The following is a 21,728-nucleotide window of genomic DNA, read 5'->3' as shown; positions in this document are numbered from 1 at the left end:
TCTTAAAAAATAATTTTAGGTTTTCAGAGTTGTTGCCAAAGTAGTGTTTAGAGCTCCCGTTTATCCTTCACTCAAATTCCCCTACTGGTGACTCTTATGTAGTTATGATGCATTTATCAAAAGTAAGGAATCACTGGGTGCAATGGTGTATAGCTGTAATCCCAGTGGCTCTGGAGGCTGAGGCAGGAGGATCTCGAGTTCAAAGCCAGCCTCAGCAATGGTGAGGCACTGAGCAACTCGGTGAGACTCTGTCTCTAAATAAAATACAACATAGGGCTAGGATGTGGCTGGCTCAGTGGTCAAGTGACCCTGAGTTTAATCTCTGGTACCCCCCCAAAAAAATTAAAGTAAGGAATTAATGTTGCTATAATATTATTAATTAAACTAGATACTAGTAGGATTTCCCCAGTTTTTCCCCTCTCTTGTTTCTGTTTCAGGATCTAATCCTGGATCCCACAATTCATTTTGCTGTCATGTCTTCTCAGACTCTTCTAATCTATGACACTTTCTTGGACTCTTTGTCTTTCATAACCTTCACATTTTAAGAAATGCTGGTCAGTTATTTGGTAAAATGTCCCATGGTTTTGGTTGGCATCTGATATCTTCTCTTGATTACACTGTGGCGTGGATTTGGGTGAAGAACACTGTGGCAGAGAACTGCCCTTCCTATCATGTCATACAGGCAGTGTGTGATGTCAGTGTGTCTTGTTACTAGTTATGCTAACCTGGCTCACAGATTAAATGGCATTAGGCAAGTTTTTCTACTGAAACTTACATTTTCCCCTTCTCCCATTTCTATTTATACTGTATTTTTTAGAAGTATTAAATCTTGCCCACAATCCAGAAAAGAATTAAGTTCTAGCTTCTGGGGAGAGGAGTAATTATGGTATTTTTTTAAATATTTATTTTTTAGTTGTAGTTGGACACAATACCTTTATTTTATTTATTTATTTTTATGTGGTGCTAAGGATCAAACCAAGGGCTATGCACATGCTAGGCAAGTGCTCTACAGCTGAGTCACAACCCCAGGCCTAATTATGGTATTTTTAATCACAGAAGCAGAAGTCCGTCGCTCTTTTTGTGTTTCACAAAACTGATGACTGAGAATATCCATCCAAATGCCTGCCAAGTAAAAGGTAAATATAAGAATAATAGGATCAGGCTAGGTGCTGTTGCATACTTATAATCCCAGCAATTTAGGAGGCTGAGGCAGGAGGATCTCAGAGATCAAAAGTTTGAGTTCAGCCTGGGCAATTTAGTGAGACCTTATCTCAAAAAAATATAAAGGGCTGGGGATGTAGCTCAGTGGTAAAGTGTCCATGGGTATAATCCCCAGTATAAAAAAAAAAGAAAAAGAAAAAGAAAGAAAGAAAAAAATAGGATTACATTTGCTATCATTTCTTCACAATTTAATTCTATAATCATTTTCGGAATGTTCTATTTTAGGCACTTTGTTCAGTGAGCAACAGAGGACACTCTACTCAATGAATTACATTGATAAGTGCTGGGAGATTTACATAGCTTATTGCAGACCAAATGCAGCTCCACCCAATGAGCTTACAATGAAGATAAGACACTTCCTCTGGATGTTGAGAGTAAGTTTAATACCACTTAGGTTTGAAATTGGCTTTAACTGGTCCTGGCATGGTAGCATACCACTGTAAATCCCAGCGACTTGGGAGGCTCAGGCAGGAGGTCACAAATTCAGGGCCACTGTGGGCACCTCAGCAAGACCCTGTCTAATAAAAATAAAATAAAAATTTAAAAAGGGCTGGGAATGTAGCTCAGTGATAGAGTGCCTCTGGGTTAAATCCCCAGTACCATAAGGAAAAACAAAGTCTCTGAAGTTGGTTTTCTATTTATAGGTATTTTTATATTAATTAAAGGAAAGGTATTCTAGGTGTGATATGTAATGAGGTGAAGATTTGGGATGGATTTTCATGGTCACTGAATGTTTACTGAGTCCCCTTTGGCAGAAGAGAGTCATGTAAAGGGTCTGTGATGGTGGGAAGCCCAGATACAGGGATGGTGCCACAGGTGAGGGGAGGGAACGGCCTTGGTGACAGCACCTTTACTCCTGCAATCCTGCCTTTCAAGGAAGACAGGAGGAGGACTTGTTCATGTGGGGTGCTGTGCCATGGCCTGCGGTCCCAGGTACTTGGGAGGTGGAGGCAGTGTGGGCAACAGCGAGTCCTGTCTCAAAAAGAAAAAAAAGAATGCTCATCAGAAAAGTGATTTTTAAAAGTTAATTTGAAAAATAGTGAGACTTTATTTATGCAATGTTCTTATACTAGCGGTAGTTTTATTCCACAATACTTGAAATTTTGGGAATGCAAATGATGGGAAAATTGAACACTAATGATAGAGTGCTTAACATTTTTAAAGTGCTATGCATTATGAAAAACTGACAATTACTTAGTGTCTTACTGTAGGAAAATAATTTTAAGGGTATATGATTTGGGGGCTAGAATATTATATACCTGTTTGTCTACCTTCCCCTTTCTTCATGGTCATTTATTATTGAAGAAACTTGGTCATCTGTCCTTGCAGACTAAGTCAGACATCCTGGTTTTTGTGGTAGAGGGGGTTCCATGGGACCCAAGTGACCATGGGGCTCAAGTGATCCCCAAGTGATCCATGGGGATCTGCAGCCATCTGCCCTCACGCTCCCACATGAAGGATTTCAGAGGGGGGACTCACAGAGCGGCAAGCAAGGGTTCATACTCCTGGCAAAGGCACTGTGGACTGTCTCTGAAGAGAATGGTGTGGCTCTTAGAGGTGGCATCTGACATCTTCTTCTTTTCCCCACACTCTCATGATAGTGGCTGGATTAGGGGATTGATGAGATTCAGGTTTTTATTTTGTGACCAAGCCACAGGTGGTATGTGTCCTTCCTGTTACATCCCATCAAGAGTGATTCCTTGTAGTGATGCTGTGATTGATCAGTGGGTCATACAGTGTCAGTGTGATCATCTATTATAATGTTTCCCATAAACCCTGTCTAGGGGCTCTGCAGCCCCCAGTGGTCATACTAATGTCCATTAGTTCACAAGAGACTATACAATGGCAATTTTCCAAATCTGTCATTTCTTGTACATTCATTAGCTGTGAGTCTTCAAGAACTTACTTCATTGTTTGAGTACTCTTGAGATATAATCCATACAGGAAGGGAGGGAGAAATGGTTGATTTTTTTTCCTTGATTAATTTTCAGAATAATGAATTAGTATTCTAGCAATTCAGGGTTTTTTATTTTAATATGGACATAATATCTCTTATCCCACTGAAGACATGATTTGAAGGGGGGAGGCTTAATGGTTTTTCTCTGTTCTTACAGAATACCTCTGTTCCCTCCAAATGCTATTTTTTGTCTGTCTGGTTTGGTTCCTTGGTGTTTACAGTAAGCCTTTCCTTCAGATGTGTCGTGAACCTTGGCTGTCACACACATATAAGGCTGCAGCGCTCTAAAGCTATTAGGTGGCACTTGTCAAAGAATAGGTTTCACTGTAGAGGGATCAGCCAGGAACCTGCCCTGCTGCAAACTGTGAATGCTGATGGAGCTTTTCTCTTGGGGTTTTCCAAAAGATGTCTCCTGACTCCTGCGTGGGATACAGGTGCCTGATTATCACAGGCCTTAAGACAGAGTGAAGGGCAGAACTGGGTGTGGGAGAAGGGCCTTATCGAGACCCATTTAATCTATCTTTTGAGCAAAGCACTGTGTTTTCTGCCCAAATTCTCTCTGACCCAGTTTTTATGGAGAGAAAACCTTCAGTGTAGAGAGGGGACCAGCCACACTCGACTTCCTGAGCTGGGCTGCTGTGGCACCTCTCCTTCCCAAGCTGCACACTGGCCTCTCCCGCCCTGAGCGCCTTTGCCTTGTTCTGCCAGGGCCAGCAGCTCAGCCCGCTCAGCCCATGGAACGTGTTGATATTTTAAACCTGGATCATCCAACTTCCATTTTGTCTGTCCTGTGTCTGTGTGAAAAAATCATACTTTGTTGTTTTAGAGAGATTAGAAAAGGGGTAGAGAGGCAAATACTAATGGTAGTCCAGAATGCTTTTCACAATGATAGTTTTTAAGATATTGATTTCTGGCATATTTTCTTAAAGTGTTATATAACACTAGCATGTGCATGACATTAAAATATATACCTGTTTATAATTAATTATGCACAGTTATGATGTGGTTGGTTTTTGCTTTTATAGGACTTTAGGATGATAAATAAAGAATTAACTGCAACCAAATTTGTGGCAGTAATAGCAGAGGACAATCCTTTCATACATGATGGGGTCGACAGCAACTTAGAACTTGAGGTTTGTAAAGATGTGTCACAAATGGTGTTTGTTCTGCCTTGGACACCAAGAACCAAGATCTGATTTAAAGAATCTGAACCCAAATATATTAAACAGTTTTTTAATATTTAACATTTTTAACATTTTTTTAATATTTATTTTTTTAGTTATAGGTGGACACAATATGTTTATTTTATTTTTATGTGGTGCTGGGGATTGAACCCAGTTCCTCACTCACGGCAGGCGAGTGCTCTACCTCTGAGCCACAATCCCAGCCCACATATACATTTTTGATTGTTAGAATAATAGAGATTAATATTAGAAAGAAGGATATTTCAATGTCAGAAAAATGAATAAGAAATGAACACCCAAATCAATCTCTGGTCTGCTTTTAGGTGTGTCAGAATGAGTGACATCCCTATGTTTTCTTCTATTTCAGCTGGTTTTCCTGGAATTCTTTGAAGCTCTCTTATGCTTTGCAGTCAGCTATGTTCCTGACCAAATGAATAAATCCTGTTTACATGCTCAATGTGATGATCTGTTTGGAAACAAAATTGGAAGTATTCAAATGGTAATGAGTCAGGTAACATAATTTAGAATTTACAAACAAGGAATGGTTTTATTCTGGAATGGCTAAACCTCCATCAAAACTATCTTGGGGGACTGGGCTATGGCTTGCCTAGCATGTGTGAGGCACTGGGTTCAATCCTTAGCATCACATAAAAATAAATAAATATAATAAAGGTATTGTGTCCATCTACAACTAAAAAAAATCAAAAAATAAAACTATCTTGGGCATTTGAACCCTTCTAGGAAATAATTTAAAACTTAAAATTTATGCCTTTTCACGTTTTGAAAGGTGTATATTGCTTTGTTTTGCTTTTTTAAGTTAGGGAAAATGTATTTCCTGGAAATGGTCCAAGAAGGAGACTCCTAGCCACAGCAGTGAAAGTATCATAATGGAGGCCAGCATGCATACTGATTAGATAACATTGGGAAATCTGATGTCATTATCAGTCATGTGTATGTAGTGTTTAAAAGACCAGAAAGCTTGTGCCAGAGCAAAGGTATCAAGGGACATAAAAATATGAGTACACAAAAGATGCTAAACAGGTCCCCGAGGATAGTTGGAGGCCAGAAGACAGTGGGTTGATATATTCAAAACATTAAAATAAAAATCTGCCAACCAAAATTCTTATATCACTCGCTTTAAAAGTAAGTAAGAAATTAAGAAATTCACAGATAAACAAAAAAAAGTTGAGGTGGGTAAGTTATGATGAGACCTACTCTGCAAGAAATCATAAATGCAGAATGAAATGAAAGGACAAGATGGTGTATCAAAGGTCACTACTATTAGATTGCTTAAAAAATAAAAACCTATAAACTGTGTACATTGAAAAATTCTGTGCATCAGACATTATTAGCCTATGGGTAAGGGATGACAGTATTTACAAGCCACATATCCTCTAAGAGGTTACAACACAGGGGCTGGGGTTGTGGTTCAGGGATGGAGCACTTGCCTAGCATGTGTGAGGCACTGGGTTTGATCCTCAGCACCACATAAAAATAAATAAATAAAATAAAGGTATTGTGTCCATCTACAACTTAAAAAAAAAGGTTACAACACATATGAAATATACAGAAAACTTCTAAAACTCGATAGCAAAAACAACAACAGCAACAAAACCCACCCAGTTAAAAAAAAATTGGCAGAGAACTTGAATATGCATTTCTCCACAGAAGGTATACAAATAGCCAGGTGAGTGGTGCACACCTGTAATCCCAGTGGCTCAGGAAACTAAGGCAGGAGGATTGCAAGTTCAAAGCCAGCCTTAGCAACTTAACAAGGTCCTGTCTCAAAAACAAAAAAATAAATAAAATAAAATTTAAAAAGGCTGGGGATGTGGCTTAGTGGTTAAGCATCCCTGGCTTCAATCCTTGCTACCAAAAAAAAAAAAAAAAGCCAATAAACACATGAAAAGATGATCAACATTGCTAATCATTAGTGAAATCCCAGTCAAAACCACAGTAAGATACTGCCTCACACCTAATAGGTAGCCATAAAACAAGTTCAATAGTCAAAAATCTTCAGATCGCCCACCTAGCTAAAGACATTTTTATATCCAGACCAGTGGGGCATGACTCAGTGAGAAAATAACAACACAGATGAATCTCAAAATAATTTATGCTGGGTGAAAGAATCCAGGCAAAAAGGATGGACACTGTGTGATGACTATTATATAAAATTCTGTAAAGTACAAAGCAATGTGTAGTGATGGAAAGCAAAACAGTGGTTGCCTAGTAGGGGAGGGAACCCAGTTATACCTTGTTAGAAAAACACATGTGAACGTGTGTGCACGCATCTCCCTGGAAGCTGGAAACCCTCTGTGCTTGTCCTTGCTTAGAGCATCCACAACAGGAGTCCAAGTGTAGTCACGAGCCACGAGTCTGATGTCGTTACCTTTAGCAACACCAAGTCATCTTCAAGCAAGTTAGGATTCTTCCCTGATATGAGAATAAGGAAATCAGAGGTTTGTATTTACAGCCCACCATGCCACATTGACACAGCTGTGGCCGGCAGTGGACAGAACGCCTGTCTCACAAGCACTCACCTGCTGATGAGGAAAGGAAGATTCTAGCAAGCAAATGGCAGCAGCTCATGCTTATGGGGGCCTTACCAGATGCCAAGCACTTCCCAGGTGTCAGCTCACTTAATGCCCCAAATGACCTTAAAGGTCGTCTTATCTCCAGGAGAGGACTGTGGCACTGAAAGATTATGTCCATGATCTCGTAACCAGTGAATGGTGGAGCTGGGTTTGTACTGTGCAGCCTGTCCCCAGAATGTGCATCTATCACCACAACCCTTCTTCATACTGATGAGGTCTAAGTGATGCCAAGGTCACACTGATGAGGCTGAGGCAGGAGGATGGCAAATTCAAAGCCAGCCTCAGCAAAAGTGAGGAGCTAAGCAACTCAGTGAGACCCTGTCTCTAAATAAAATATAAAATAGAGCTAGGGATGGGGCTCAGTGGTTGAGTGCCCCTGCATTCAGTCCCTGGTATCCCCACCCTCCAAAAAAGGTCAAATTTAGCTGAGAATGGCCCTATTAGGAATTTTCTAATTACTTATGATGTAGAAAACTAGTTTTATAGTCCATGATGATGCAGAAGTAATATTTCACTTTGTTGTTGTTGTTGTTGTTTTAATGGAAAAGCCCAAGATCAAGAAGTCTCTAAGTGATGACAAATGTTCCAAAATGAATTTTAAACCTTCAGGAAAAGGGCTGGCCTTCTTATCCCAGAATGGTGAGTATTTTAACTGGAGAACTTTAAAAAAATTTTTTTGTAGTTATTGATGGACACAATATCTTTATTTTGTTTATTTATTTTTATGTGGTGCTGAGGATCGAACCCAGGGCCTCACATGTGTGAGGCAAGCACTCCATCACTGAGCCACACCCGCAGCCCTTAACTGGAGAACTTTCACACTTATAAAATGCTGCTAATCAGTTACATCCAGTCTGCTAAACTTTACAAGTTTCTCTCTTATATAAGGAGGCTGGTAAGCCGCTCCCAGCCCTCTTACGAGGGCCATGGGCATTCCCTCTCCAGGCAGGACCAGGACTAAACAGCTGGATTGCCTCACCTGGGCCCTGCCTGGGCTATATCCCCAGTCACCTGTTATTACTCAAGAGTCTCATCCTCCCTGTTTTTTTGAGGCCTGGTCTGTGTGCCAGCCTGCTCTCACTGGCCTCCTTTCTGGTTTCCCTAGGGAAGCACCTCTGGGCTCTCCCCCTGCTGACTACGCTTCCTCACTTCCTGCCCATCGCTTCCAACTTCATCCCTGTCCTCACTAGGACCCCTCAGGGCCTGGATCTTAGCACAGTTGGTGGGGACTTTCTGTCTCATCTCACAGGTGCTTTCAGTGGCTCTGGCCTAGGTTCCTGTGGTCAGCTACCCACCAAATGGTGACTTCTTCAAGGCTCTGTCCTGGGCTGCCTCCTCCTGGAGCATCTGTTGTGCAGGGACTGTCTCTTCCTGGCACTCGCTCCCTCTCTAGCTGGTCGTGCTCAGCACCCGCTGCAGTGTGTAGAGAAGGAGATCACAGTCATCCAGCCTGCCCTCCACAGTCTCTCGCTTTCTCTGTTCCCTTTGCTGAGGAAAGGCTGCACCCAGCTTCTCTGCTTGCCTGCCTGTGTCTCCCGTGGCTCATCCCTACACCCAACGCTCCCCTTCCTCACCAGTGACTTTGCGCTGTTGCCCCATAACCCTGCCCTCCTGTGAACTGCTTTCTCAGGAAACCCTCTTCCCCTGGCTTCCTTCCGCAACCCTCACTCTATGTTTTCCTCTCCTCTGGGGCTAATCTGCAAGGCTGTGCAGTTTTTCTCCTATGGTGATCAGCATCCTAGCAGAGAGCCAGTCTCATGACTGTCCCTAAAGCCATCCTCAAGACGTACAGTTCCTATGAAAGCAACACAACTACAAAGGAAACCCCAGTTACTGTATTTCACCAATGATGTTATTAGCTGGTGATTCATCTTTAGTTCTAGCTATAACTTGATCTTGCCCTGGATCTTTCTGATTGTTCCTTTAGCAATGATTGAGCACCTACTGTTTGCTAGCCACTGTGCCGATGGCTACTACTTTGTCAGCTGTCAAGGCTTTTCCCTTGGCCCATGTGGCATCTTTTCTCAAAGTCCCATTTCATCTGATTTTTGCATGCAGGTGGCTGTGACTTACTGTCCTTCAGCTAGGAGGTGTCTATGACAACGAACATAAGAATTAATCTTCCTTCATATCCAGTCTTGTTCTGACCTGGACTGCATATAATAATATGATTTTCTGATTTTAAAATCTGCCAAGTGATTAAAAAATCAACATCACTTAAAAGGATGGGGAAATTAGGAATTACACCAATTAGCCTAGACAAGAAGGGTAGAAAGTGGGATATCTCTTTTGAGTTACTCTTTTGAGAATAATCATAGTTCTCTAGAAGAGAGAATTTCCTGAGGCACATACCTCTCTTGTCTTAATGGTGCTTCAGACTAAGCAGATTACAGACAGATGTTATCAAATACTTTGTCCCAGATGTCTAAATAGTTTAACTGTAGCCTCTCTGAGGCTGAAGGGTGGCACCAAAAGTTCTTCTTGTGACTCCACCATGCCTGTGTGGTCCCAGTCATCTCGTGAAGGCCCAGAGGGTTGTGTTTTGGGTTCTCTGATCTTCTTATGTGCCTAACACATCTAAGGACATAACAATGATTGACAAAGGTAGTCTGGAAGGCTTTAATTTCAAGGTGAATAATTTGAAAAGTGCTGTTTAGCTGGGGGCACTGGTGCATGCCAGTGGCCCAGGAGGCTGAAGGAGGAGGATCACAAGTTCAAAGACAGCCTCAGCAAATTAGTGAGATCCTGTCTCCAAAAAAAAGTGGGGGGGGGGCTGGGTATGTGGCTCAGTAGTTAAGCACCCCAGGTTCAATCCCTAAAGAAGAAAAGAAAGAAAAATCCCATTTATTTTGGCAAAAGATATCAAGTGATTCATGAACCATAAAATAATTCCACAAACATAAAACTTATTAAATTGTAGCCCAAAATGTGATGTCTGATATAAATGCAGGGCCTGGAATACATATAGAAGCAGTGATAGATGTCAAAGAAGATAATGGATTGCCACACATTGATGAAGAAGATGATGCTCTTAGTAAAGGACCAGGTATGTTGACTTTAAATGTAAAATATCATCTAACCACTTGAAAATTTAAGGCAAAAAATCAAAGAACAAAATCCACCAAAGGGGCTGGGGTTGTGGCTCAGGGGTAGAGCACTTGCCTGGCATGTGTGAGGCACTGGGTTTGATTCTCAGCACCACATATAAATAAGTAAACAAAATAAATGTCCATCAACAATTAAAAATTATAAAAAAATCCACCATTATTTTAAATAATTTATAAAGAAAATCAAATTGTGGGACTGGGGTTGTGGCTCAGTGGTAACGCGCTTGCCTAACATTCATGAGGTACTGGGTTCGATTCTCAGCACCACATACAAATAAATAAAATAAAGGTCCATCAACAACTAAAAAATATTAAAAAAAAGAAAATCAAATTGCATTTTTTTTTTGGTACTGCAATAGAACCCAGGTGTGCTTAACCATTGAGCCACATCCCTACCCCTTTTTTATATTTTATTTAGAGACAGTGTCTCACTAAATTGCTGAGGCTGGCTTTTGAACCTGTGATCCTCCTGCCTCAGCCTCCCAAGCCACTAGTATTACAGGTGTGCGCCACCGCACCTGACCCTCAAATTGCATTTCTAAGAACACTTAGGAGATTAAAATAATTTAGACATTACCTATAGGACATGGCCAAAACTACAACCAGAAAAAACCGGTATTAAGTTTACCGAGAAAACAATAACCTAAACACTCAGCCCCAAAAAGCAGAAAGGAGAAATAGTGAAACACTAAGATAGCAGGAAGAAGGCAGTGGCAAGACACACTCACAGGCTGAGCATGGTGGCCATGCCTGTAATCCCATCAGCTCGGGAGGTTGAGGCAGGAGGATCATGAGTTAAAGCCAGCCTCAGCAACTTAGTGAGGCCCTAAGCAACTTAGTGAGACCCTGTCTCGCATTGTGGATGTGGCTCAGTAGTCAAGTGCTGCTGGGTTCAATCCCTAGTACTAAAGGATACACTCACAGATTACAGACTAGAAACAAAAGAAAAGTAGTAGGCCTAGAATTCTACATGCCTGTCCTTCAAGTAAAAGGTAAATAAGACAACCTGAGCCTCGTGGTCTGAACAGAGGTGATAAAATGCATGTAGAGGCTGAGGCTCCTTTAGTTGAAGTGATTACGACCATGGGTTTCAGATCTTGGATTTGCTGGATTTTGGAATATCTGCACGTACATAGTGAGATATCTCTGGGAGAGACACAGGTCTAAACATGAAACTCATTTATGTTTCACATACACCTTATACAGATGCCTGAATGTCACTTTATACAATATTTTTAGTGCATCTGTGTTTGACAATGCGTCGTAAGGTCAGGTATGAATTTTCTACTTGTGGGGTCAGCACTTGGAAAGTTCTAGATTTTGGAGCATTTTGGATTTCAGATTTTCAGATTAGGGCTTCACAAACTGCACTAAGTAGGAAGGAGAAAGTAGATAGTCACAAGTAAGGCTTTATGGTAAAAGAGTCCTATGTTCAACTCCAAGCTAATACCCAGAAATTATTTTATAGGAAGATGTTAACAAAAGTAGACACAAGAAATGGAGAAAACCTGAATCATGAGGAAAAACTGTCAAAACTTTTATGAGCAAGTTCATTCAAAATTTAAGGAAACAATAAGAATTAGTCTTAGATCTTTTTTAAAAAAATCAAAACATAACAGCATAAAATAAGCCTTCCAGGTCATTTAACAAAATTAGCATAATCAGGGCTGGGATTGTGGCTCAGGGGTAAAGCACTTGCCTTGCATGTGTGAAGCACTGGGTTTGATTCTCAGCACCGCATATAAATAAATGAATAAAATAAAGGTCCATCAACATCTAAAAAATATATTTTTAAAAATTAGCATAATCAAGTTATAAAAACTCAATGAAGATTAAAAAATGAAAACAGTAACCATTGTTCTCAACAGGGAAAAAGGGTGACATGAAAACCACTTAGAGTGGGGATTCTGGGAAGATGAGGGTGGCACGTGGGTGTTTTTTTTTCCATATTTCTAGATCCCCACATGAAGCAAGCACAATTAGAATGCAAAACCAAAAGAGCATAAACTATAGTAGAATCTTATTTTGTGATAAGGTGTTAACATGAAAGTCAAAATTTGAGTAGAAAGGGATAAATCACTAGCTACATAACTTGAGTGACCTCAGAATGCAAAAATGGACGCAAGAGGAAAAGAACAGATATAAGACACAGAAGCAATCAGAGCATCTTCCAGACCTGAGAATGTGAGGATCCAGATCTCCCAGCAGGAACTCTGCAAGCCTGGCAGAGCTGCCTGGGGGAGAGCATGTGTATGCTCCAGGGGACCAGGGAGCTCCAGGGCTCAGATGAGGGCTGCGGAGCCCCAGGAACTCACCACCCAAACTCCCTTCAGGAAAACCTAGGCCCGAGGAGACAGTGCTGGGTAGAACTCACACTGAGAAGCCTGGAGCAGAAGGGCAAAGAAGGATCCAATGAAAAGGAATTGGGAAGTCACTGAAAGAACAGAAGGGGGAGTTCTAGAATCCTGAGGCTAGAAAAACTGTTGTGCGTCATCCACCTAAGCCCTAAAGTTCAGATACCTACTTTTCTTTCTTAAAAAAAAAAAAAAAAAAAAAAAATCCACAAGAGAGGATAGTCTTTTTAAAATATATGTGTGTCAGTGTGTGTCTCTCTCTCTCTTTCTCTCTCTCTCTGTGTATGTATTTTAGCTGTTGATGGATCTTTATTTTTGATTTATTTGTATGTGGTGCTGAGAATTGAACCCAAGACTTCACACATGCTAGGCAAGTGTCTACCACTGAGCCACAACCCCAGCCCCAGATACCTACTTTTCTGTAGAAAAGAATAGGGTATGGTCTTGTCTAAAATGAAATTATTACAAGAAAAAAAGAATAAGAAACAGAATACTGCCACGGAGAACCAAAGCCTGAAAGAAGCCTGCAAAAGAGATGAAAACTGTCACAAATATTGTAACATGAGCCCAAATAAATTGAGAATGTGATAGAAGAGATGACAGGATAATTAATCAGAATTAGAAAACCTCAGATGAGAAAACAGCTCAAGAAAGAATTTAGAAATAAAAGAAAAACATTCTTAAAAGACCAAACTAGAAGGAAAAAAGTAAACAAAAAGAGAGACTTCCTTAAGATAAATAGAAAGGGAAAGGGAGAATTCTAAAAGACTTCAAGAAAACAGATTTAAAAAGTAGGCAAATAAGTCCTAGTGTCACAGGACTCCCTATAAGAACACAAAATCAATAGATTAAATATGAAAATTGATACTTCCTGAACATTTTCTCAAAATGAAAAGACAGGACTGATATGTTCAAAGGACATCTGTAAACCTGACCCAGGACAACTAAAAAGTCCTTGTGGGGAGGGCAGGAAAGGGAGAGAGACAGACAGAGAGGAAGGCAAATTAGCAAACCCAAGGACATCTGGCAAAGGGAGCAAGTGAGACATAAACAAGATCAGACTGCCTTAAGAGAAATAGAAAGGGAAAGTTTGTTTTAAATACCAAAAAAATGTTTTTCTTAAGTTCCTAGCAGAGAGAAAATGAGCTTGGGATTTTACTTTAGTCTTCAGATGGAGTTGACTCAAGAATTCCAGTACTATTGCTCTTGCAAGCCCCTCCTCTGGACATCAGAGGACATGAGCAAAGGATGGTAGCAAACGCTGCACTAAGGACTGCGGGGCACCTGGAATGCTCCACTTCATTAGGGCAGGTGTCCCCGGCCATCCTGCTTCCTTCCTCTGCCTTAGTCTTATCTTTGCAGTGTCAGTGCCTGAAACATCTGTCCCTCAGTCCTCTCCTTGCTCCTGGAATGGAAATGTCCTGCCCTCTGAGAGTGGAGTGCTGTCAATCACTTCTGCATTCCCACAGCCTAGCAATGCTAAGTGTGCTTCTAGGGATTCAATAAAAACTTGCTAAGTATTAATGAATAAATACATAACATCAACTGGAAAGCCACTTGAAATATTAAGAGTGACTGTACCTGTAATCCCAGCTACTTGGGATGCTGTGGCAGGAGGATCACAAGTTCAAAGTCAGCCTCAGCAAAACTGAAGTGTTAAGCAACTGTCTCTAAATGAAAGAAGCCTGCAAAAGAGATGAAAACTGTCACTGGGGATGTGGCTCAGTGGTCGAGGGCTCCCGAGTTCAATCCCTGGTATTCCCACCCCCGGCAAAATCAGAAAATATGGAGAAAGAAAAACTATGAAGAGGAAAAGAAGTTTCAGTTGATGATAACAAACTATAAAGTATCTAGGAATAAACAAAAAGAATTTGTGAAATATATATTAAAAAAATAGCAAAGCCAAAAATAGACGAATGGATTACACCAAGCCGAGAAGTTTATGCACAGCAGAGGAAACAATGAGCAAAGCAAAGCTACAAACTATGGATTGGGAGAAAATATTTGCAAGCAGGACATCTCAGAACTGGGTAACACCCAGAATATACCTGAGGAACTCAAGAGTAAGAAAATACTGTGACTTAAAGATGGGCAAAGTACTAGAATAGACATTTCTCCAACGATGACATGCAAATGACCAACATGAAAAAAAATGTTCAACATCACTAATCATGCGAACTAAACTACAATAAGATATCACCTCACATCTGTCAGACTGACTGGCTATTACCAAAAAGATGAAAGTAAGTGTTGGTGAGGATGTGGAGGAAAAGGGGGGCCTCTGTACACTGTTGGTGGGAATGTCTAGCCATTGCAGAAGACTGTATAGAGGTTCCTCAAAAAGCTGAAAGTAGGGGTTGGGGTGTAACTCAGTGGTAGAGCGCTTGCCTAGCTTCTGTGAGGCACTGGGTTTGATTCTCAGCACCACATAAATAAAATAAAATAAAGGTATTGTGGCCATCTACAACTAAAAAAAAAAATAAAACTAAAAGAATTAACATTGTGTTAGCTTTTGATCACTTGACAAAATACCTGAGAATAACAACAAAAGGAAAGATTTGCTTCGGCTCATGGTTTCAGAGGCTCTGGTCCGTGGGTGGCTGGCTCCATTGCTTAAGCTTGAGGTGAGGCAGAACATCATGGCAGAAAGGCTTGGTGCAGGAATTCTGGCCACTTCATGACAGCTGGGAAGAAGAAGGGGTGGGGGACAAAGATATAGTCCCTAAGGACCCACTCCCTCCAACCAGGCCCCACCTCCTACAATTTCCACTAATTCCCATTTGTCCACTCAGTTAGAAATCCCTCAATGGATTAACCCATTGATGAGCCACCTTTGAACATTGCCCACTGGGGACTGAACCTTCAACACATTGAGCCTTTGGGAGACATTCCAGATTCAAACCATAACAATACCACCTTGAGCTATATAGATAAAGGATTTGAAATGATGATGTTGGAAGAGACATGCACTTCCATGTCCATCACAGCACTGTTCACAAAAGTCAAGATATGGAATCAACCTACATGTCCATCAATGGATGAGTAGATAAGTAAAAAAAGATATACACATGGAATACTATTCAGCCTTAAAAATAAATTCTGTCATTGGTGACAATATGGATGAACATGGAGGATGTTGTGCTAAATGAAATAGGCAAGGCACAGAAAGCCAAATGGTGAATGATCTCACAACCTAGGACAACTGAACTCAGAAGCTGAGAGTAGAATGGTGATTATCAAGGATTGGGAGTAGTGACTATAGTTAATAATGTATTTCAAAATTTCTGTGAGTAAACTTCAAATGTTCTTACCATGAATGTGTATGTTTGAGGTGATAGGTATGTTAATTAGCTTGATTAAGCATTCTACATTGTATATTTATATCTCATAAGTATATATATTAAAATTTGTCAATTTACAATTTTAGTACCCCAAAGTACTGAACTTTACAGACCTTATAAAAATCTTGAATAAATGGAAACATTACCTACCTGGTAAGACTTGGTATTGTAGCAATGTAGATTCTCCCCAAAATAACTTAGAGACTTAACTGCAATTCCAGCTAATTCTAATCCCAATAGTCTTACAAATTTGAAAAATAATCCTGGAAAAATAATGGTCAGAAACAGACAAGTATATTAAAAAGAAAATCAAGAGGATAATTTTAGTTCTATTTATTAAAATATACTAAAAATGTAAAGCCTCAGTAAGTAAACTGGTTCTGCAAAAAAAAAAAAAAAAATAGGCTGACTATTATAAACACAGATGGGCATTCAGTACATAGTAGCTATCCCTCCTTGGTAGGGGAAAAATGGACTATCTAATAAATGCAGCTGCAGTTGGCTAAATTTAGGGGAAATATTTGGGTGGATTAAAAGGTAAATGTAAAGACTGGAACCATAGAATTGAGAGCATGTAAAAGTGTATGTTATATTCTTAGTGTTGATAAAGGCTTACGTATAAAAACTAAGGTAAAATACAGAGAAAATACTGATAGAAATCAAAATCAGTTTTTGGCAAAAGAAGCCAAGAACACAATGAAAAATCAAAGAGAAAACATTAAGGGAATATCCTTAAAATAAGAAAAAAATAGGAAAAAGCCACTCTTCAAAAACATAAGTGACCCATAAACATAAAAAGAACTTCACTGATATTAAGAAAATGCAAATTAAAACAATAAAGTGCTATCAAAAATAAATGGTGCTTATGGCAGTGATGTAAGGGAAAAATAGTTTCATGCACTGAAAGTGGGGTGGATGATAAAATGGCTCAATCTTTCTAAAAGGCAGTCTGGAAACATGCACCAAAGGTTAAAATGTGAGCATTCTGTTTCACCCAGCAACTCTGCTTCTGGGGATTTACCCCGGGAATGTTCAGAGGTGTGGGCAAAGCTGTGTGGATGAGGGTGTTCACTGCAGCATTGCTCAGAAAATGGAAAAGCCCTTGGCTGAGTAGAGTACGGCACAGCTCCCGTGGTTTCCATGCACATCACAATGATTTACAGCCATTAAAACTCTTACAGAATACAGTGTTGACAGAAAAACAGGACACATGACCCCATATTTGTTATCTATCTTCTCTGATAACTACTAGTAGGATGTACACTAGAATGTCATTAGCCCATTAATTAATTCCCAGGTTTTCAATTCTGTGAATATTTCAATGAAATTGATACAAGTGCATTAAAATCGGTCAGAAATCATAATCTAGAGATTATGTGTATATATATATTGAAATTATAATCATGTCCACATATATTCCTACTATATACCACTATATACATGTATTATATTCCTACTGCTAGACTTTTTTTGGTGGGGGGATACTAGGGATTGAACTCAGGGGCACTTGACCGCTGAGCCACATCCCCAACCCTATTTTGTATTTTATTTAGAAACAGGGCCTCACTGAGTTGTTTAGCACCTTGCTTTGAACTTGAGGTCCTCCTGCCTCAGCTTCCCGAGCTGCTGGGATTACAGGCATGCGCCATGGTGCCCAGCCTGTTATGTTCTTTTGTAACTATATAATTACATATCGTATACTAAGGTTTTTATAGGTGTTCCACATCTAGGACCATGGGACAAAATGGGTTCATGTTTTGGTTATGCTAGAGGTACATATTTTTGTTGTTTCTTACAGCTCTTGGAACAGGGTCTGCTATATAAATGGTGCCCAGTATACGTTTTTTTAACAAATCTAGTATTTTCTGCAATGAGCAAGCTTGACATCAATAGTTAAGAATTTTACTCAATGAACTATCTTTTATAAAAGACTTAAATTTCCTGCAAATCTGTCAGTCCATTCCATCCTACCTGCTCCCTTGGGTTATAACACTGGTCCTTTGGGTCCATGGGTAATGCCCATGACAGGCATTACCATGTACTTCCTGTGTGTGTGGTGCTCAGCTTGCAAGCTAATGCATCGGATTTTCACAATACCTGTGAGGCAGGTACCAGTACGGTGCCCCTTTTGCAGATGAGGAAACTGGCACAGAGAGTATTAACTGGCCAAGGTTGTGCAGCGAGTACATGGCACAGAGGGGCCTTGAGCCTAACTCACGTGGCCCTAGTCTGTGCTACACAGTGCTGCTTCAGAAGAAGCAAGAACCTTGACAGGTTAGGGCTTGTTTTCTTGACTTCCTACCTCATTCCTCCATGCACAACTCTTACCCAAGCCCGAGGCCTGCCGCAGGTTATGTGTTCTCCAGCCTGGGTTTCATGTGGGAAGCACACACAGGTCTCCATTAGTCTCTAAAATCTGGCACTGGGATCATGAATCTTCCTGATGTCCTTGTACATAGAGCATACCATAGAGGCTCCTGGACTGGGAGGCTGGTTGGTGGAGTGGACTGGTCACACTCCCTTCCACAGCACCTGTTCCAACACCACTGCCCATCCCCATTCTCCATAGTGGAGTAGCGAGAACTCAAGACAAGAGTCTCCTTACCTTTGTTATTCAACAGAGATTTAAATCTCTCTGAAGACAACGTAAGCAAGAGCCAGGAGGGTTCCCCACCAAAACATGGAAAACATCAACTATTGAGGAGAAAACAACAGGTACCAGGAGGTTCAAAGGCAGTGCTGACAAGCAGCCAGGGTCTGCAGAGAACTTGCTTTGTCTCAGGTGGTCACTGAAGCATTCTGCAGTTTCCTCGCCCCCTCTGACAGGATGGGGACACAGAGGCCATCACAGGAAAGGGCAGAATTAGAGTAAGAGACTCCAGGCTGCAGGATTGTATTAATGCTCATTTTAATTAAACTTTATTCCAGAGAAAAATGAAAAACCCAAGAATGACCAGAAGGAGAAGCTCAACACGTGGGTCAATAACATGTACATCTTCTTTGTGAATACGCTCTTCCAGGCGTACAAGCACGAGGAGCTGCTCAAGGAAAAAGTAAAGGAAAACCGGTTGCGGGATGCAGCCATGGCTCAACAGAAGAAGATGGAGAATGAAGAGCTAGAAGCAAGGTATGGCAGGGCCCCGGCCCTCCTCTGGCACGAACTCCGCTTTCTTCCCCATCCTTTGTAGCTACCAGGAGCATCGGGAGCACATGCTTGCACTGCCAAGTACACAACGTCCCAAGGTTGTCCAGAGCATAAAAAAAATATCTGGCCTCTGCTCCTGCCGGTTCTTCCAGAGGGCTGGGAGCATCTTTTGTTTATATAGAGGGGCTAGCATCTGCTCCTGACCCCAGGACCTACCAGATCCTGGCATCTCTGGAGGTACGTTTTTATATATTAATGAGATGACTGTGGCTGGGGCCCTGGATAACTTTGTTGCCCAAGGAACCACCTGTGACTGGAGAACTTCCAGCTTCGCCCTTGTCTCTGGGCAGGTGGGGAGGCTGGGGACTGAGTTCTGTTAGTCATGCCTACATAATGGAACCTCTACAGAAACACCAAATCATGGGTGGGATTTAGTTTCTGGGGCTGAACATATCCATGTGATGGGAAGGTAAGTCTGCAGGGACAGAAGTTCTTGTGCTCAGGGGACTCTTCTGGACTTGACCGTACATCCCTCTTCATCTGGCTGTTCGGCTGTTCATTTTTATTCCTTACTTTTCCTTTTGTAGTCCTGGGGATTGAACCCAGGTGTACTCTCCCATGGAGCTACACCCCTAGCCCTTTTCTATTTTTTGAGACAAGGTCTCACTTAGTTACTCAGGTGGGCCTAGAATTTGTGATCCTCTAGCCTCAGCCTTTGGTAGTTGGAATTACAGTCGAGCACCACTGCTCGCTGCTGTTCATTTTTATTCTTTGTAGTATCTCTTAAAGTAAACCAGTAAATGTAAGCAAAGTTTTTTGCTAGAGGCTGTGAGCTATTCTAGCATATTATAGAACCTGAAGGGGGCGTTGTGGGCACTTCTGATTCATAGCTGGTTGGTCAGAGGTATCCGAGTCCTGAACTTGTGACTGGCATCTGGATGGGGGTGGCCTCATGGGACTGAACTCCCGTCACTTGTGAGGTCTGTGCTAATGTGAGTAGATGGTGTAAGAATTTTATATCAGTGGTGTTGGACTGTTGGTGAGGTGAAGAGAAAATGTGGTGTCAGAATTGTCAAGGGGTGTCCCCGCCTGGTCTGGGGGGCTTGGGGCTCACTGTGAGCTGCTTGTTTTCCTGGGTGTCTAAGTGGAACTGACATCTGTGTGAGAGGCAACAGGAAGCCATGGTTCAGACCCTAGCCCCCCCACCACTCTGTGCACAACTCCAAGCCTCCTGTCCTCGCCTGTCAGGTGGGGTCATGGTAATACCTCACAGGACCGCTGGGGCCAGGAAGACAGCTGAAGGCCAGGAGTCCAGGAAGCAAGGCGGGATGCTGCACTCACCGCAGTATCACTGCTGAGGCTCAGCTCTGCATGGTCCTTTAGCAGTGCAGACACCTGCCCTTGGTGATGTGTGTCTCCGCTCACTAGAGAAAGCATTGCTGTATGCTAGAGGGCAGGAACATATGAGGACTGTCACAAGGTCACCCCAAAAAAAGAGGTTGACACCTCAGGTCAGATCGACAGCATTCTACCTGCGCTGTCTAGCTATGGCTTTACTTATTACTAACTCAGGCAAGGTGATGGCAGTTTAGTTTTGGTCACAGGCACTGTTGAAATACAGATATGGACAACTTTACTTGATACACAGAATAAGAACTATTGGGCACGGTGCCACATGCCTGTAATCCCAGTGGCTCAGGAGGCTGAGGCAGGAGAATAGCAAGTTCAAAGCCAGCCTCAACAACTTAGTGAGGCCCTAAGCAACTCAGCAAGACCCTGTCTCAAAGTAAAATATAAAAAAGGGTTGGGGATATGGCTCAGTGGGTAAGCCCCCTGGATTCAATCCCCAATACCAAAATAAATAAATAAAATTCAAAGGAAAAAAATCTACCTTCCTGTGTTTGCTTTTTTAGGCTGACTATCTTAAGGAAGGAAGAGGCCAAGAAACAAGATACTGAGATGGACATCCCTGTGATCAAGGAGCCAGGGGACGCCCTGTCCTCAGTCCTCACACAAAGCCCTCCCAAAGAGGATACAGCTATGTCCCAGGCCAGCAAGTCCACCCTGAGTAAGAAGAAGAGAAAGTAAAGGCACGAAATGTTGAGGGTAGACTGCAAGGACACAGAGCAGCTCAGGACAGCAGGAACTGTGATAAATGTCCTGCACAATAAAGTTGTTTGCAGTTTACTTCTGCTCTTGGTGTTCTGGAACACTCCTATCTTGACCCACTGCACCCAGCTTTTTGCAGCTGGATCACTGAAAGGCCTGCATTTTGGAAATTGAGTTGAATGAATATCCAACACACACACGCATATTAATGAACATGTTTTAAATACACGTCTAAAAAATCAAAAGTAATGCCATGATGATGAAGTTAGAATCTGATAAAATGAATCAAAAGACAGTGAGGAGTGGCTGGGGATGTGGCTCAAGCGGTAGCGCGCTCGCCTGGCATGTGTGCGGTCTGGGTTCGATCCTCAGCACCACATGCAAACAAAGATGTTGTGTCCCCTGAAAACTAAAAAATAAATATTAAAAATTAAAAAAAAAAGAAGACAGTGGAGAATGGAAGAAATTATTCAAAACATTTCTTCAGACACTCTTGTTTCCCACACTGGGTACATTCTCTATCCCCAAAACCACCTGGAGTTCTTCAGGTTCCACTTCCTGTGGCTTCTCCCCTGGCCCGTTTCTGCAAATGCCCACAGTTCTCTATCGCATTTGAAAACCACCACACAGCAGTGAGTCCAGGCAGCAGTGAGAGGAGGAGCCAGGTGTTCAATAGATGGTTGTTGAAAGTTTTATAGTTAATAATTTGTGTTAAA

General features: G+C 41.5%; 1 protein-coding gene across 24 annotated transcripts in view; it reads left to right on the top strand.

Moving 5' to 3' along the window:
* The window catches only part of LOC107155962 (radial spoke head 10 homolog B-like), a 49,729-nt gene extending 28,639 nt beyond the window's left edge, over positions 1 to 21,090 (top strand). For 15 of the 24 annotated variants that reach the window (XM_048785246.1, XM_048785258.1, XM_048785267.1 and 12 more), the window contains 9 exons: positions 1,057 to 1,136; positions 1,447 to 1,595; positions 4,204 to 4,311; positions 4,730 to 4,873; positions 6,696 to 6,821; positions 7,505 to 7,595; positions 9,907 to 10,002; positions 18,687 to 18,885; positions 20,817 to 21,090. In XM_048785246.1, coding sequence (XP_048641203.1) covers positions 1,057 to 1,136; positions 1,447 to 1,595; positions 4,204 to 4,311; positions 4,730 to 4,873; positions 6,696 to 6,821; positions 7,505 to 7,595; positions 9,907 to 10,002; positions 18,687 to 18,885; positions 20,817 to 20,991 — 1,168 coding nt within the window. In that variant the 3' untranslated portion in view covers positions 20,992 to 21,090. Of the gene's footprint in view, positions 1 to 1,056; positions 1,137 to 1,446; positions 1,596 to 4,203; positions 4,312 to 4,729; positions 4,874 to 6,695; positions 6,822 to 7,504; positions 7,596 to 9,906; positions 10,003 to 13,541; positions 14,774 to 18,686; positions 18,886 to 20,816 lie in introns of those variants that run through there. The other 9 variants (XM_048785247.1, XM_048785257.1, XM_048785249.1 and 6 more) reach the window with 9 other exon arrangements.
* Positions 21,091 to 21,728: the final 638 nt, after the last annotated feature.

Source organism: Marmota marmota, unplaced genomic scaffold (assembly GCF_001458135.2).
Source record: "Marmota marmota marmota unplaced genomic scaffold, marMar, whole genome shotgun sequence".
NCBI lineage: Eukaryota > Metazoa > Chordata > Mammalia > Rodentia > Sciuridae > Marmota > Marmota marmota.
This window is presented reverse-complemented; position numbering and strand designations above follow the sequence as displayed.